This window comes from Castor canadensis, chromosome 10, assembly GCF_047511655.1.
Source record: "Castor canadensis chromosome 10, mCasCan1.hap1v2, whole genome shotgun sequence".
NCBI lineage: Eukaryota > Metazoa > Chordata > Mammalia > Rodentia > Castoridae > Castor > Castor canadensis.
In genome coordinates this window covers 126,903,170-126,917,953 of record NC_133395.1, presented here as the reverse complement: position 1 = coordinate 126,917,953, position 14,784 = coordinate 126,903,170, and the positions used below count along the sequence as shown (strand labels likewise).

General features: G+C 40.9%; 1 protein-coding gene across 5 annotated transcripts in view; it reads left to right on the top strand.

The window, feature by feature from the left end:
• Frmd4b (FERM domain containing 4B) overlaps positions 1-14,784 on the top strand; it is a 310,928-nt gene that overhangs the window by 188,981 nt on the left and 107,163 nt on the right. For all 5 annotated transcript variants that reach the window (XM_074044207.1, XM_020171320.2, XM_020171322.2 and 2 more), the window contains 3 exons: positions 69-134; positions 1,933-2,027; positions 7,970-8,062. In XM_074044207.1, coding sequence (XP_073900308.1) covers positions 69-134; positions 1,933-2,027; positions 7,970-8,062 — 254 coding nt within the window. The remainder of the gene's footprint in view (positions 1-68; positions 135-1,932; positions 2,028-7,969; positions 8,063-14,784) is intronic.

The window sequence follows — 14,784 nt, the reverse complement described above, 5'->3', positions numbered from 1 at the left end:
AAAGTGAGTCCCATGGTGTGCTGGTCAGTCCTGGCCTTGACACTGCTCTTGCTGTCTTGTCCCCACAGATGACAGAAGGCAGGCACTGCCTGGTGCACCTCCCGGATGACAGAAGACTGGAACTGCTGGTTCAGGTAGGTGCCACCCCTGAGGAGAGACCCCTTTCTGGCTCCCTCTCAGAGCCTCAAGTTGTGCATTCAGCCTGCTTTCTTAACTGTGCCCCAAAGCCAAAGGCTCAGAAGTGAGTGAAGGGAAAAGGCAGCCTTAAAGCCAGCAAGCTTGATCTGTATGTAAGTCTTTGTAGTCTGATGATATAGATTCAAAGACACTTGATTCCAGCCTCCGCTTTGGCTTTTAGTAGCTGTGTGACCTTGGAAAAATGACTTCACTTCTCTGAATCTTTTTGGTAAATTTGGAGACCATAATACTTCCCTGGAGAGTTATTGTCAGGTTAGTATCTACCCGCTGCCTCTTTCCAGCTACAAGGCCTGGTGCAGGTTAAACACAGTTTCACCAGCTATGAACTGGGATTAAGGCTGCCTTGTCTTCCTCACAATTGTGGTTAAAATCAAGCTGGATGATATATGTAAGAGAAGTCTCTTTATAAAATACACAACACTAGATGAGTGACAGTGTTTTAGTTATTGTTACTTTACTTTCTATTTGTCCAATACCCTGGACCAACAGGCTTCAGAAATGGCAGAAGTCCCTACAGATAAGGCACACCTAAGCTAGGCTAGACTTCTCTCTTCCACCAAACCTGCAATCTTTTCCCTCTGACACTTGTCCCTTGCCCACTATGCTTAGGTTTCAGTTAGAATGAAAATAGTACAGATGACAGTAGTTTCGCCAGAGTACAACTTTTAGTCCAGAGTTCTGCCTGCTGCTTTTCTTTTCTTTCTCTTCTCTTTTCTTTTCTTTCTCTTCTCTTTTCTTTTCTCATTTCTTTCTTTTCTTTCTTCCTCCTTCCTTTCTTCCCTTTTCTTTCTTTCTTTAAATCACGTACATTTTTTCCTTTTAAGAAGCAAATATCCAACCTTCAGCTCATCTTACTGTTAGGTTCACAGTTCAAAGGAATCCATACGTGGTCTCCTTTACCTTCCCTAGTCCCTGCAAATCTAGTGTCATTCTCTGAATTTTCTGGTAAATTACAAACCATGCTTCCTCACACCAGACCCAGAGTTTCCCCAAAGCTCAAAGATTAAATAGACCCTTCTTCATACTGCTGGTGGTGCTGTGTCAGATGGGTATAGTTACTCCATCCTTAAAGTGAAATGGAAAGCACAGGATTGGGAAGGAGACAAAATAGGTCAAATCATCACCCGTCTGAACAGTGAAACATCACGCAAGGCCTTGACGCCCACCGTGGTTGGCTTATCTTAAGATGGAAATGAAAGTCCCACCTCAAGGACATATTATAAGGATTAGATGAGATAATGGATATGAATTCAGCGCAATAAATGTTAAGGGTCATTGTTGTCATCGTTGTTAGACTTATCTGTAGCCACCCCCAGCCTTGGGTCTTGAAACTCTTCAACTGGCCACCATCGATGAAAATTATTCCCATTATCTTTTATTGTTTGTAGATAACTGGGCAATGAAGTGGCTAATATGCTTTGTCTTGTTAGCTAGCACCATGGTCTATGTAAAAAAGTATTTTCCCCCAGAGTACTCACATACTAGTAAGTAATCTGTTACCTTAAAGAGAAAAAGTAAGGGAAATTGTAGATATATGAAAGTGAAAATATCTCCTATTCCTGTTCCTATTGCCTTTTATTCCCATGTTCTTAGGGGATGTCTGTAGTAGATCAGCCAATCGGCCAATGGGACACAGTAAGCAAAAGCTGCCTTAGACTGTTCAGAGCAAAAGAAGGTGGTGGCAGTGAGACAGAGGCATCCACATCACAGTTAATCAGGTTTTTATTTTGACAGCCCAAACTTTTATCAAGAGAGTTGCTGGACCTGGTAGCTTCGCATTTCAACCTGAAAGAAAAGGAGTACTTTGGGATAACATTTATAGATGACACGTAAGTTTTAATAGTTCTCGTTCCTTTACTTTTCTGCCTGAACTACCTACTTGTTGCCGTTCACATTTGACAAAAAAAGCAAAAATGTACTCTTAAGTATGTTAGTGTGTCCTGCATAGTTAAAGGTTTCTCAATACAGGGACTTTTTTTTCCTATGACTATGACAAAGGGAAAGGAATATTGACCATTTTAAGGACTCAAAATATTGTTCTGAGTGTTCTAGAAATCTGGGGTAATTAGTTTATTTCTCTTGGCTGTAGTCTGTCATTATGTCTTTGAATGTGGTAATGATTGCTACTTTAGCTCATGTGTCAATGATAGAAACACCAGTTTTTGTTCTGTCACATCTTAAAACTAAGTTGATGTTTTGGTATTGGTGGCAAGAAAGTTTAAATGCAAATTTGTGGCCCACATAAAATATATGTCATTTAACATGAAATGAACTTTTGCACTACAATTGGGTCCATTTTAAAATGTCTTTAGTTTCTCATTTTCTTCTTCTTTTACTTCCATATTTTATGCTAAGTTGTTGGATTGTGTGTGTGTGTGTGCGTCGACAATTTAAATTCTTTCTGAAATAAGGCAGGTACAATCTATTCTCAAGAATAAATTCATAGAGAATTTCAAACTATGTACATGAATGTGTTTGGAATTACTAGTTCTTTTCTGTGTATGTGTGTTGTGTCCATCTATCTCTGTCTGTTTTCTGTCAGCCTAATTTATCTACTCATATGCAGTCTGCTACTTAATCAGAGAAATCATTTCCCTTTCTGGAGAGAATTTCCAATAGGATCCTTAAATATTAAAACTCAAAGAAAATATGTTCCAGACACAAAATATATTGGCTAACCACCCAGCATTCTCCCCATAACTCTCCCAATTTAAGTGTTTCTTTAATTCTTCAGTTCAACCAGGTGGAAAGTAATTTCAAGAAAGAGTTAATTTGGTTTTAACACCTTGTGGCTTCTAATGACTTCTAGTCTGGGTGGGCCATTGGCCTAGGACCTCCAAGAAGGCTACATAAAACCCTCAAGACTTCTGCAGCTGAGCTATTAGAAGATGTAGAGCAACCTTAAAACAATTATTCTTGATTCAGGATACCTCCTCAATGGGGTTCAACAGACCAGAAATCAATACATGGGCCATCACCCATCTCACTCTCAATCATGTAAGGCTCTGTTCACTCAACAGCTGTTTGAAGGACTCTGTGGTCTGCCCTCTGCTGCATCAGATAGGAAATGCAGGTATCCATTAGCCACAAGCTCTAGCCAGAAAGCCACATCCAGTTCCTGTGAATCGGTGATTAAGCAGGCATGCGCACACACACACATGTTGAATCTGGATGTGGATGAAAGAATAGAAAACAGTATATGGCATAAAACCATGAATACATAATGGCTAAGTTATATGGTATAAACTATAATTTCTGTCTACACCATAATTTAGGAGGTCACATAGAGCTGAGGCTGAAAGCATAAATACTGGAGTAATTCATTTGTCCAACAAATATTTCCTGAATGCCTACTAAATGCCAGGTGTTATTGTAGGTCCCAGAGATTCGACTTCAAGCAACACACACAAGGTCCCTACTCTCCTGGATTTATATTAAAGTAGTGAGGTCTAGCGTAACAAGCAAATAGATAAATGGGAAATACCAGAAATAATAAGTGCACTGAAGAGCATAAACAAGCGACCATATGAAGAAAACCTAGTGGCAGGGAGGGGACGTGAAGGGGGAGAGTTTTAGACAAGGTGAGATGGGGTTGTTTCTTGGAGGTAACATGCGATGAAAAGCAACAACCAGCTCTGCAAAAGTTTGGAGAAGCAATCCTAAGAAAAGCCAGTGCCAAGGTCCTGTGGTAAAACTGAGCTTGACTTTGGCTACTTATTTTATTGTTTGGTTTTTTTCAAAAGCCAATGTGGCTAGAGCAGGGAAAGTGGTACAAGATAAAGGTTGAGAGGGAGGCTCACAGAATCTTGGGAGCTGTATGATTTTAGAGCAGTTATTTGACATCTCTGACACTCAAATTCTGTCCCCTGTACCATGGACATAGTAATAATGCCTCTGTAGTAAGGACCAGGCATCTAGAATAGGAGTGCCACCATTATTATACCACCAGCACATCAAGTAAGACATGCAGAGACCTTAGTGCAGGCACTCACCGGTAGCAGTCCTAACTATAAAAGCCTGTGCAGGAGACTAGAGCGACCTTCTTCCAGGAGGACCACTAAAATTGGGCCTGGCAGGTAGACTTTACACCCAGGGAAGAGGAGATGGCATTCCAGGCAAGAGTCATTTGAGGGCAAATGCACAGACACTCATAATGAACATGGTACATTTGCTCAATGTGAGGACAGTGTCCTCATCAAGAAGTAAAGAGTCGAGCACAGGAGGAGGAGACAGGTGAACCCTGGGAGGCACTCCAGGCCACTGTAACATGTCACACTGAGGAGGAACAGGACTTAGAACAGCAGTGTCTGAGGTTCTTCAGGCTATGAGGCTTACGGCAGGCTGGAAGGGAGTCTCCTGGGCCCATGGAGGGTTTCTGGGAAAATGCTAAGCTCTGCTGAACATCAGCCAGACGGTGTGTAAGTCAGGCACTGTGAACGCTTTCTTCAGAAGAAAGGGAGCAAGATGAATGGCTTCCTTTAAGAGTGCGGGTCACCCTCCTCCTCGTCTACCCTGGGATTTCTTTCTAAAACCACTCTGGAAGAAGAATGGCTCACTCAAGCTCTTCTCCGGGTATCTGCCTGGCCTATAGCAGTCAAAACTCACAGTCTTCCCAAGCACCCTGGCTCCAGCATGTCCCCTCGTGCTCCCCTGCAGGTGACAGCTCTGCTCGTTTTTGAGTTATGACCAGTTGGAGAAGGTGTCTTCCAGCTCTAGCTGCATTTATTTTCAGAAAAATCTATGAGTTGGCCTTTTTTGGGCGTTGAGAGGAGGAATTGGCTGTTTCCACCTTTCCGGAGAACAGGCCTGGAAAATTGCTTATGTCTAAGGGTGTCTCCTTGGAATGTCTTGGTCACAAGTCTAGTTCTTTTCTTTGTCTGGGAAGTATTTTTGGAAAGTGTCTTCTTTCAGCACATCCCTCCCCTGGCCCCCATGAAACCACTGAGTGGAATCTCTCCCAGGATGCTGGCTGAGTTGCAGCCCACATGCCACATCAGCTCTGTACCTTGGGTGAACTTCTGTAAATAGAAAGGGACATTTTGTCAATGGAACTAGCTGCTGTCTGTACTCCAGTCCCCAGAGCAAGAAGAGAAATGGCAAAATAGCCTGCAGCTACAGAATGAAAGTAGTGCTATCAGTCCAGGAAAAAGAATGGTAGGGTGAGGGGTGGAGCTCCTGAGGTTCCACCTGTGCCTTCGGAAGCTCTGTGTGCAGGGTGCGTCTAACACGCCTAGAGGGCAGTCTCGGCCCTCCTGAGGCAGTGGCCTTTCGGTTCTTCTACAATGGTTTCCCTGCCTTCCCCCATTTCGTTTCTCTCCTATATTTTGAAAGACCTTGCTGAGTAAGCCTTGTTGATGAAGAAACAGGGAACAGACTTCACAACACAACTGTGACTTCTGATGGGCCTGAGAAGATGAACCTTCCATGGATAGGATTGGTTTATAGTTGGTCAGCCTGTCTTTTAAGCTGATTAAAAACTATTCTATTTGCTGATAAAAATACTTGAAAAAAAATCAGGTTATGAGCAATAAGTAACCTTGGTGACACAGCAGTGGTAGAATTATGGGTAATTTTCATTTTTTTTTTCTTTTTTTCTTCAGGATTTCTTCCTGTTGAAGAGCTTACAAATAGACTTTTAAAATCTACTTTTTAATACATTACTTTAAGACAAATATTTTAGGTTGGGTGTGGTGACGGACATCTGTAATCCCAGCACTTGGGAGGTGAAGGCAGGAGGATCAAGAATCTGAAGCCAGCCTGGGCTATATAGTGAGATCCATCTCAAAAAACTTTTTAAAATGTGTTTTATGTTACATACACATAAATATCCATATGGAAAATGAATATCATGTGGAGGCCAGTCTCTTTTGCTTACCTCCCCACTCCAATTGTAGTTTCTTCTGTAGACATAACCAATACAAACAACTTGCTCTGTACCTCTCCAGAACTGACCCTAAAACATGTCGTCCATATTTAATGGTGTTTTGACTGTGCTTGTGTGGCCAACCTAATTGGTATTGCTGCATGTATTGTTGTACAACTTGCTTCATTCATTCTTACACAACGTCCCGTGCAAGTTCACATAAATATGCTTTATGGGTTTTAGTTGATGCTACATCTTTTCTGTAATAGAAGAATAAAGGACAATTCAAAGTTAGTTTCATTTGCCAGAGGAGAATCTTAAAGACTGGTACTGTACAACAGTTCATGTATTTTAACACATATATTTGAACAGCTCTGAAATCGGGATGTCTTTAAATCAGTGATATTGTCGAGTTGATGAAATATAGTGCAAGAATCCCTTAACCTCTTCTTTTTAACTTTTTACACAAAAGCCATAGTTCCAAGAAGTTCCCCTTCTGTTCTGTGTACCAGCTTACTGATCTGTATAATGATCCTCCAAAGAATCTACAACATTATCAGTAACCTTCTCTCGTAATGACAGAAACAAAGACATACAGTTTTCAGACACTGAGCCCAAAATTATTATAAAAGCTGACCAACACGCTAATTTTATTTTCTCCTATATTGAAAGTCCTCAGTTCAAATCCCGGCTCTGCCACTTTCCTTGCAGACTTACTGTGAAATACTGCTTTAATAGATAGAAGGTTCCAGCTTGGTTAGCAAAGAGTGGTTGCTCAATAAAGAGTAGCTCTCATTATTATTTGGGGTTTTTTTTTAACATATTTTTCTTATCTACTTGTAGTGAATGCAGCTTAGAATTATCTGCTTTTGTTTTTTAAATTATTTACTCAAGAACCAAAATAGTTTGGAAAATTTCTTCCAGTACATTATAGATTTTGTTGCATTTTGACCCACCACTCCACCATCAGCATGCTCTTAAGTTGGATTTTATGTAAGCAAGTTAAAATGGTTTCTAAAATGGACAGACTAGTCTGACAATCTTAGAAAAGTCACATAAACAACCCAAATGTTGCCAACACTTTTGACCCCTCAGAGGTCAAAATCTAGAGAGAACTGTTCATACCTGTGAGCTTGGTGAGGCTCTAGGGCAAATACTAGTATTTGTAAGTCTGTAACATGAGCCCAGAAATAACAGAGAGAGCATTTGGCCCTGGACATTTTTAAAAGCTGTAGTGAATTTCATTTCATCAAACCAGATGTTTCCGCTTCTTGACTAAAATATTTCATACTTTATAGAATTTAAAATTAATATTAAGCTGCCCAACTTTATAACCTCCCAAAGCAACCAGTATTATCAGTTCCCTCTTTGTTCTCTCAGAGATTTTTGACATATGCATACAAATATATATATGTCAATTCTTCCATTAATAAAAAATGAAATATCCTGCACTTACTATTCTGTATCTTGCTTTTCTGTTTTATATTGTATCTTGCAGATGGCTCAATGTAAGTTTGTAAACAGGCTTTCTCGCATTTTTATGACTGCACTGTATTTCTCCGTATAGTTTTACATAATTATTTTAACAATAACCTACCCACAGTATGACCACAGCAAGCAGTGGTCTCTAATCTTTATTCTACTATAAAGTAACAGTGAGAAATTTTTTTATATAGGTCATTTTTCAAGTGGGCAGATTTATCTTGATAAATTCATGGCGATGGGAATGCTTGTTCAGAGATGTAACAGAGATGTTTACAGTTCTGATAGAACTTATTGGATTGGCCTCATTATGCTTTAGCTGGTTACACTCCTGCCATTAATGTATGAGAGTAACTTTTCCCTGCAGCTTTGCCAGCACTATGTGTTATTGAACTTTCTGTTTGACCCTTTCTTTTGCTTTCACAGAGGCCAGCAGAACTGGCTGCAGTTAGATCACCGAGTTCTTGACCATGATTTGCCCAAGAAGCCAGGTCCTGCCATTTTATACTTCGCCGTCAGGTATGTAATGGATGCATCCAGAATTCCCCTCCTTTTTAGTTTTTTTTTTTTTTTTTAATGTGTGTGTATGACATTTTCTTCTTAACATTTCCAATGATCAGAAATAGATAATAAAAAGAGAAGAGACCTGTCAAAACATTATCACGTGAAAGAGATTCTTTACCGTCTTGGTCTGAGGACCACCTTACCATAGATACTGCGGTGGAGCGATTTTCTTGGAAGATAAAGGATGGTATCACCTTCCTCTGTTCCTCATCACCTCTTAGAATGACTTAAGGCTGAAAAACATGAGTGATACTTTTTAATATAAGCCTGTTTCTTATTCAATATGCTTTTAGGATTTTAGTATTTGAAATTTGGCAAACATTAGTTTTGCATTTCTTGTGATAATAATGCTTTCTATAGACTTAAAAATAATTGAGTTTTATATAATTTCATGCCTTACTTGGAATAAAAGATAAAGTGCAAACAAATGCTTACAGAAAGTATTATCTTAACAGCTCAGTGATCTGAACTCTGCTTGCATGCAGAGACGGTTGCACACAATACACAGAGTCCTTGGCTTTCTCTCTGAGCTCCGCTTGGGTGAGCTCCTTAACTATATCCTGGAGTGGGAGCATTTAACGAAGTCAGTGATTTCCCAAAGCCATCCCATCATGGGCATTTTTTAGCATTCATTTTTAACAACCTAAGACAAATAGATTGTTATGAAAAGTAACACCCATGTTCTTCTATTTAGCTTAAGATACAAAACATTACCAATTGAGCTGAAAGCCTCTTCTTATGTGGTGTCCCCCTCCCTCTGTCTAAAGCCAAATATGATTTCAAAAGAAAGATGTATTTATTTTCACAAAACTAGGTCAACCTGAAGAATGGTCCTAGGTTCTGAGATCAATTTTTGGGTGATTGATGTTATGTTGAGAGAAGCTTCATGTTTTTCTTCTTTTTCTTGCTATAATGACCTGACAAAGCAATGTTTTGTCATTTGTCATATTTGTCACTTTTACAAATATCTTTTTTTCTTTAATTCACATTACTCCATGAAATACAACAGTGTGAGGACAGTACGTCCTACCCTTTTTTGTTTGTTTGTTGTTGTTTATTTTGGTTTGAACTCAGGACTTCACATTTGCTAGGTAGGCCTTTTGAGCCATACCTCCAGCTCATGTCCTACCCTTTTTAAACCTATGTTTTTTGTATTCATTGATTGTGAGCTTCCACTCCTTATTCAGCAAGTAAAGTATTGGCCATCCCCTCTTTGGTATTTTACTTTTTATTCTGAAATCTGAGTTGGAAATTTTTTTTTCTTGCCCTAAATCCTATTTTGCTTTGGCTTGTTTGTTTAATTGTTTTTGTGGTGCTGTGGATGGAACCAGAGCTTCCCACATGCTAGGCAAGTGCTCTACCACTGATCTGCACACACACACACACCCCCCAACTCCTCAAAGGTTATATTTTTAAAACCCAGGAAGGGACTAGAGTTGTGGCTCAAGCAGTAGAGTGCCTACTTTGCAAGCACGAAGTGCTGAGTTCAAACACCAGTCAGTCCTACCAAAAATAAAAAATAAAAAAAAAAAATAACCATCTTGCTGGGCGCCATGGCTCACATCTATAATCCTAGCTGCAGGAAGATTGAGGTTCAAAGCCAGCCTGAGCAAATAGTTCGAGAGTCCCTATCTCAAAAAAAAAACCAACACAAAAAGGGGCTGGTGGAGTGGCTCAAGGTATAGGCACTGAGTTCAAACCCCAGTACAGCAAAAAAATAAATAAATAAAACCAAGGAAGGAGGTAGCATAGGGGTGATTTGTCTAGGAGCAAATCATCATTAGGAAAAAGTGCCCAGAAATCCTAAAGGCAGAGCTTCCAAGAAAGAGTGTGACATGAATGCTTGTGTCCATGGAAATGAAGAAAAAGAAAAACATTACCAAGTGAGTAAGAGGGAAAATTGCATTTGAGTAATTAAGTCAGAGAATAGCAACCTTTCAGTCTTGTTATGTAGGGAAAATGGCTCACCATAAATAAGATACACTCACTTATAAGGAATTATGGCTCTAAACATTTTAAATGAAAGAAATCACTCTCCACCAGCCTTTGCCCTTCCCCTCCCTCTCTAGTTTGCCCCATCTTAGAGGAAAATATAAATGTTGTTTAGCAACTTACTTGTTCCCTTGGATCTACAAACATCTGTTTCTTTGCTCTTATACAAGTCAGCTATCCAGTCCCCTATTAAGCACTTGAACTATTTCTGATTATTTATATTAAAATTTAAGTTCCAGGGCCAGGGATGTGCCTGTAATTCCAGCACTCAGGAGATGGAGGAAGGAGGCTCCAGAGTCTGAGGCCAGTCCAGGCTACATAGTGAGATCTTGTCCCTTTCATCTTTGTGCACATGTGTGGTGTCTGTCATGTAATGACTCAGTGAAAGCTTTGTCCTTGGAGAATCGAACAAGTCTCATTTATTTAGTAACCAGATTTGTGTACAAGTTCTTTGACAGCTGCTATCTGGTCTCTCTTGGGTCTGAAAATACCACAGGAGAAACCCTATCTTCCCTTCTCCACAGTCATTCATTCCCAAGACCTTGCTATCTTTCTAGCAGGTTCCTAGAATTCCAAAGTGACCTGCTGCTTGTTCATGAGTTCAGCACCTCCTTAGGGTGTTATCTCAAGAGCTTCTTGTAATCACTTGGCATTACTTTCCCTTAGCTACTTGCATGTTTGAAACCCTTATCAACTTTTTAATTATTCATTTAATTCCTCCTCCCAAAAGGATAGTGAGGTCATTATAGAGTTTATTATTTCAATTAAGTAGTTGTTACTCTAATTAAATTAAAGAAAGGATAAAGCAAAGCATACGCCAAAGAACCAGGTGAACTGCCCAAGGTCATAGAGTGGATTGCTGTTCTGGGAGTAGGAGGGATGGGGGGAGGGTTGTGCCTAATGAGTGGGGTTGTCACACACCCTAGAGAAGCCAGTTGCCTCTGGGGGACTCACACCTCTGACTGGGGGAAACAGAACAGTTGGAGATACTTCCATACTAGGGGCATCACCTTCCACTGCCTGTGTTGACTGAAGAAGAGAAACAAAGGTATCATTGGGTGGTTTTTGTTTGGTTATTGTAAGAGCCTCTGAGTATGCAAGGATCTGCATTGAGCTGGGGTCATCACCCCAACTTGCATCAGCACAGTAGAGCTGTGTACACTGGAACACGTCCACCTCATTTGTGGACACTGAGGTGTGCCATCACTCACTGCACAATGATAAGGGATTCCAGCAGTGGTCACACGTGGCAAGGATATGCATCACTGCTATTTGCCATGCAAACAGTTAAAAATATCCAAATGTCAACAATGAAGATAGCGTTGTAAGCTATAGCATTCTTATAGTGAGCAGTGAATAATTTTAGCAAAAGAAATTAGATGAAAAAGTGCATTGCATTTCAACTTTTCTCCAGAGAGTGGGGCAGGGCTTATCACAGTCATCATGGGAAATTTTTCAATCTATACAGTTCCTCTCCCCTTCAGTCCCAAACCCTCCAGCTCCCCACATTCCTGGCCCAGATTCTGATTCAGTGTGTCCTGATGGCGGGCTGTGTTGCTGAAACCCTCTCTCCACCCCTCCCCTTATAAATCACTACTTTAATAAGTCACTGTTATCAGAGGTTCTGTCATATATCATATATGTTGGGTAATAAGACAACTCATACCTAAAAAAAGATAGAGAACTAATATACATTTATAGAATAGACTAATACTTATACCAGGGAAAGAAGTTCAAACTATCATATTAGGGGTTTTTTTTTAGTTGGTGTGCTTTATAAATATATATAAATCTATAAAAGCTGAGGAAAATGTCTGGAAGGAAAAATCATTTCTTCCTTTTTTTTTTTTTTTTGTGATAGTGGGGGTTGAGCTCAGGGCTTCGTGCTTGTTAGGCAGTCACTCTACCACTTAAGCCACTCCACCAGCCCACTTTTGAGATAGGGTCTTACCTGGACCACAATCCTCCTGTTTTTGTTTCCAGGCATAGTTAGAATGCCACTGCACCTGGTCATTGTTTGAGAAGGGATCTTATAAATGTTTTCCCCAGGCTGTCCTCAAACCATGATCCTCCTGATCTTTGCCTTCCAAGTAGCTGGGATTATAGATTTGAGCCATTGCACCTGGCTTCTCCCTCCCTTCTTTTATTCACACCTCAGCTGGAACAGTGAACAAGGCAAATGTCTGTGTCATTACAGTCTGCAAATGAGCAAATGTATTGCTTGTGCTCCTCCAGTTTGTTCCCTCATCTGATCAATAGTCACTGAGTTGCTATCATGTGTCTGCCCCATGCTAGATGCTGGGGAGACAACAATGGCAAAAGAGCATGATGAAATCCCACCCTCAATACAGCCTGTTAAGATGAGATCTACATGAAATGATGTAAATATGTAAGGAATCCTATGTCAGGAATCCTAAGAAAAAAATACTTTAGGAGAGGAGAATACAGAGTGTTTGTTAGCAGAGTTGGGGCTGCCATTTTCAATAGAGTGGACCCAGAAGTCTTGTCCAAGAAGTTGGCATTAAGCAAAGACATGAAGGAAATGAGGTAGAGATCCGTGCAGGATTCTGGGGAGGTTTCTTCCAGGCTGAGGAACCAGCAGCTGTATATGTTGTGCTATAGGACCACGCCTGGTATGGATCAGTCTCTGGAAAGAAGATGTGTGTATATTCATCTAATTTCCATTTTAAACAGATTTACGCTGGGTGCAGTGTTGAAGACAGTATGGAACAGGCAGTGACAGACAACTGTGAGACTAGTTAGGAAGCTGCAATGGTCCAGACAAAAAAATTAGTGGAGGCCAGGTGTGGTGATTCATGCCTATAATCCCAGCACCCAGATGGCTGAGACAGGAGGATAGAATTTGAGGCCATCTCCAGCTACATAGCAACTTCCAGGCCAACCTGAACTACAAAGTGAGACCCTGTCTCAAAAAAACAACAGTCAAGACAAGCAGGCACCAGGGGCTCATGCCTGTAAACCTGCTACTTGGGAGGCTGAAATCGGGAAGATCAAGGTTCAAGGCCAACCTGGTCAGGGAGTTCATGAGATCCCATCTCCAAAATAACCAGAGCAAAACGTACTGGAGGTTTGGCTCAAGTGGCAGAACACCTGCTTTGCAAGTGTGAAGCCCTGAGTTCAAATCCCAGTCCCACCAAAAAGGAAGAGAAAGTTTCTTACATTATACGAATGTAAGAAAAAAAATTAATTGTAAAGTTTACACAAAATAAATATACCATACAGTTTGCTCTCAAGAAGTGTCCTATTGCAATGTAGCATAAAACGTGTGGCGGGCACTGGGCCAAGTATTCCATGTGTGTTGTCACATTTACTCCTGAGCCAACCACTCAGCTCCTACAATGGTAAGTCTCTGATTTCTGTCCCCACGATGCAGGAAACAGCTCTAAAACACAGGCTCCTTCTACAGCGGGAACAGAAAACGCCGAATGTGAAGCATGTTGATTCCCTTTCTAACTTAGCATACGTCCTTTGCCTTTCTCCAGCTACAAAATCCCCAAGAAATATGCTAAATATGTCTGTGACCTATGTGCAGAGAGGCACCAGAATTTATTTATGTACCTTAACTCATTTAACCAGTTCTCTATAGCTATGGGAGTGCAAACTCCCCCGGTTTTCTAGGGACTTCTCTGGGCTGGGGTTTGTTATCTCACAGCTGTAAATTATCTTGGCAAACACATGGGCCTCTTTGGTAATGCAGCCCAGATGTGAGCATTTGAAAAGCTTGATAGTGAGCCAGCAAGCAGGCATTTAAGTAGAAGTGCAGGGATTTGACCTGACCACACTGGAACTGCTCCCTTTCCCTTGGGGAAGGCGACCAGGAGCGTCTCAGGCTGGTACCACCCATTTTCATCCACAAGATGCTGCTGTCTTTCATCCTCCTCGCTCTGCTCTTCTAAATACCTCGGGTCCCCTTCTACCCCCACTTTTCTTTTTGGTCTCCCTTCTCTCTTTCTTTCCCCCAACTCTTTCCAGATCACATGGCTATGTTCCAGGACAGTGAATGTCCTCTCAGTGGTGCCCCGAAACATTGTCTGTGGTACTCAGATCTGAGACCTCTCCACCTTGGTGGAGGATTCCAGTAGGAAATAGAGGGAAGACTTCTGACTCTTTTGTTAGGGTTGCTGAAAATAAGGAGCCTTTGAAAGCTTGCTGAATGTCTTTTCATAATCCCCTGGCTGGTTAGAACATTGGAACTTTACAGTGAGTTTAACTTGGTCCAGCCATGGTGGTGCACCTCTGTTATCCTAGAACTCTGCAGTGAGGCAGGAGGATTGTGAGTTCGAGGTAGTCTGGGCTACATAGCAAGACCCTGTCTCAAAAACAAAGAAAAGAAAAAAAGAATGTGTTTAACTCAAAGAAACATCATGACTACAACTAATGGGGTCTGATCATTTCACCAGATTTTTTTTTTTTTGAAGAGACCCAAATACAGGCAATGTGTAAAGACTGTGGTGAAGGGAGACATGTGTTGATGTGGAAAGACACTCCTGACATAATTCCAGGTGACAGAAGACCACTCAGTACATGTTGCACAACAGCACTTTTGGAAAATATTTGTGCACATAGAAAAAATGTATAAAATGTTAGCAAGACTATCTGTAAGTAGAATAATTATAGAAATGGTTTTCCTTCTTTTTGCTTGTCTTTATTCCCCCCCCCCCCCC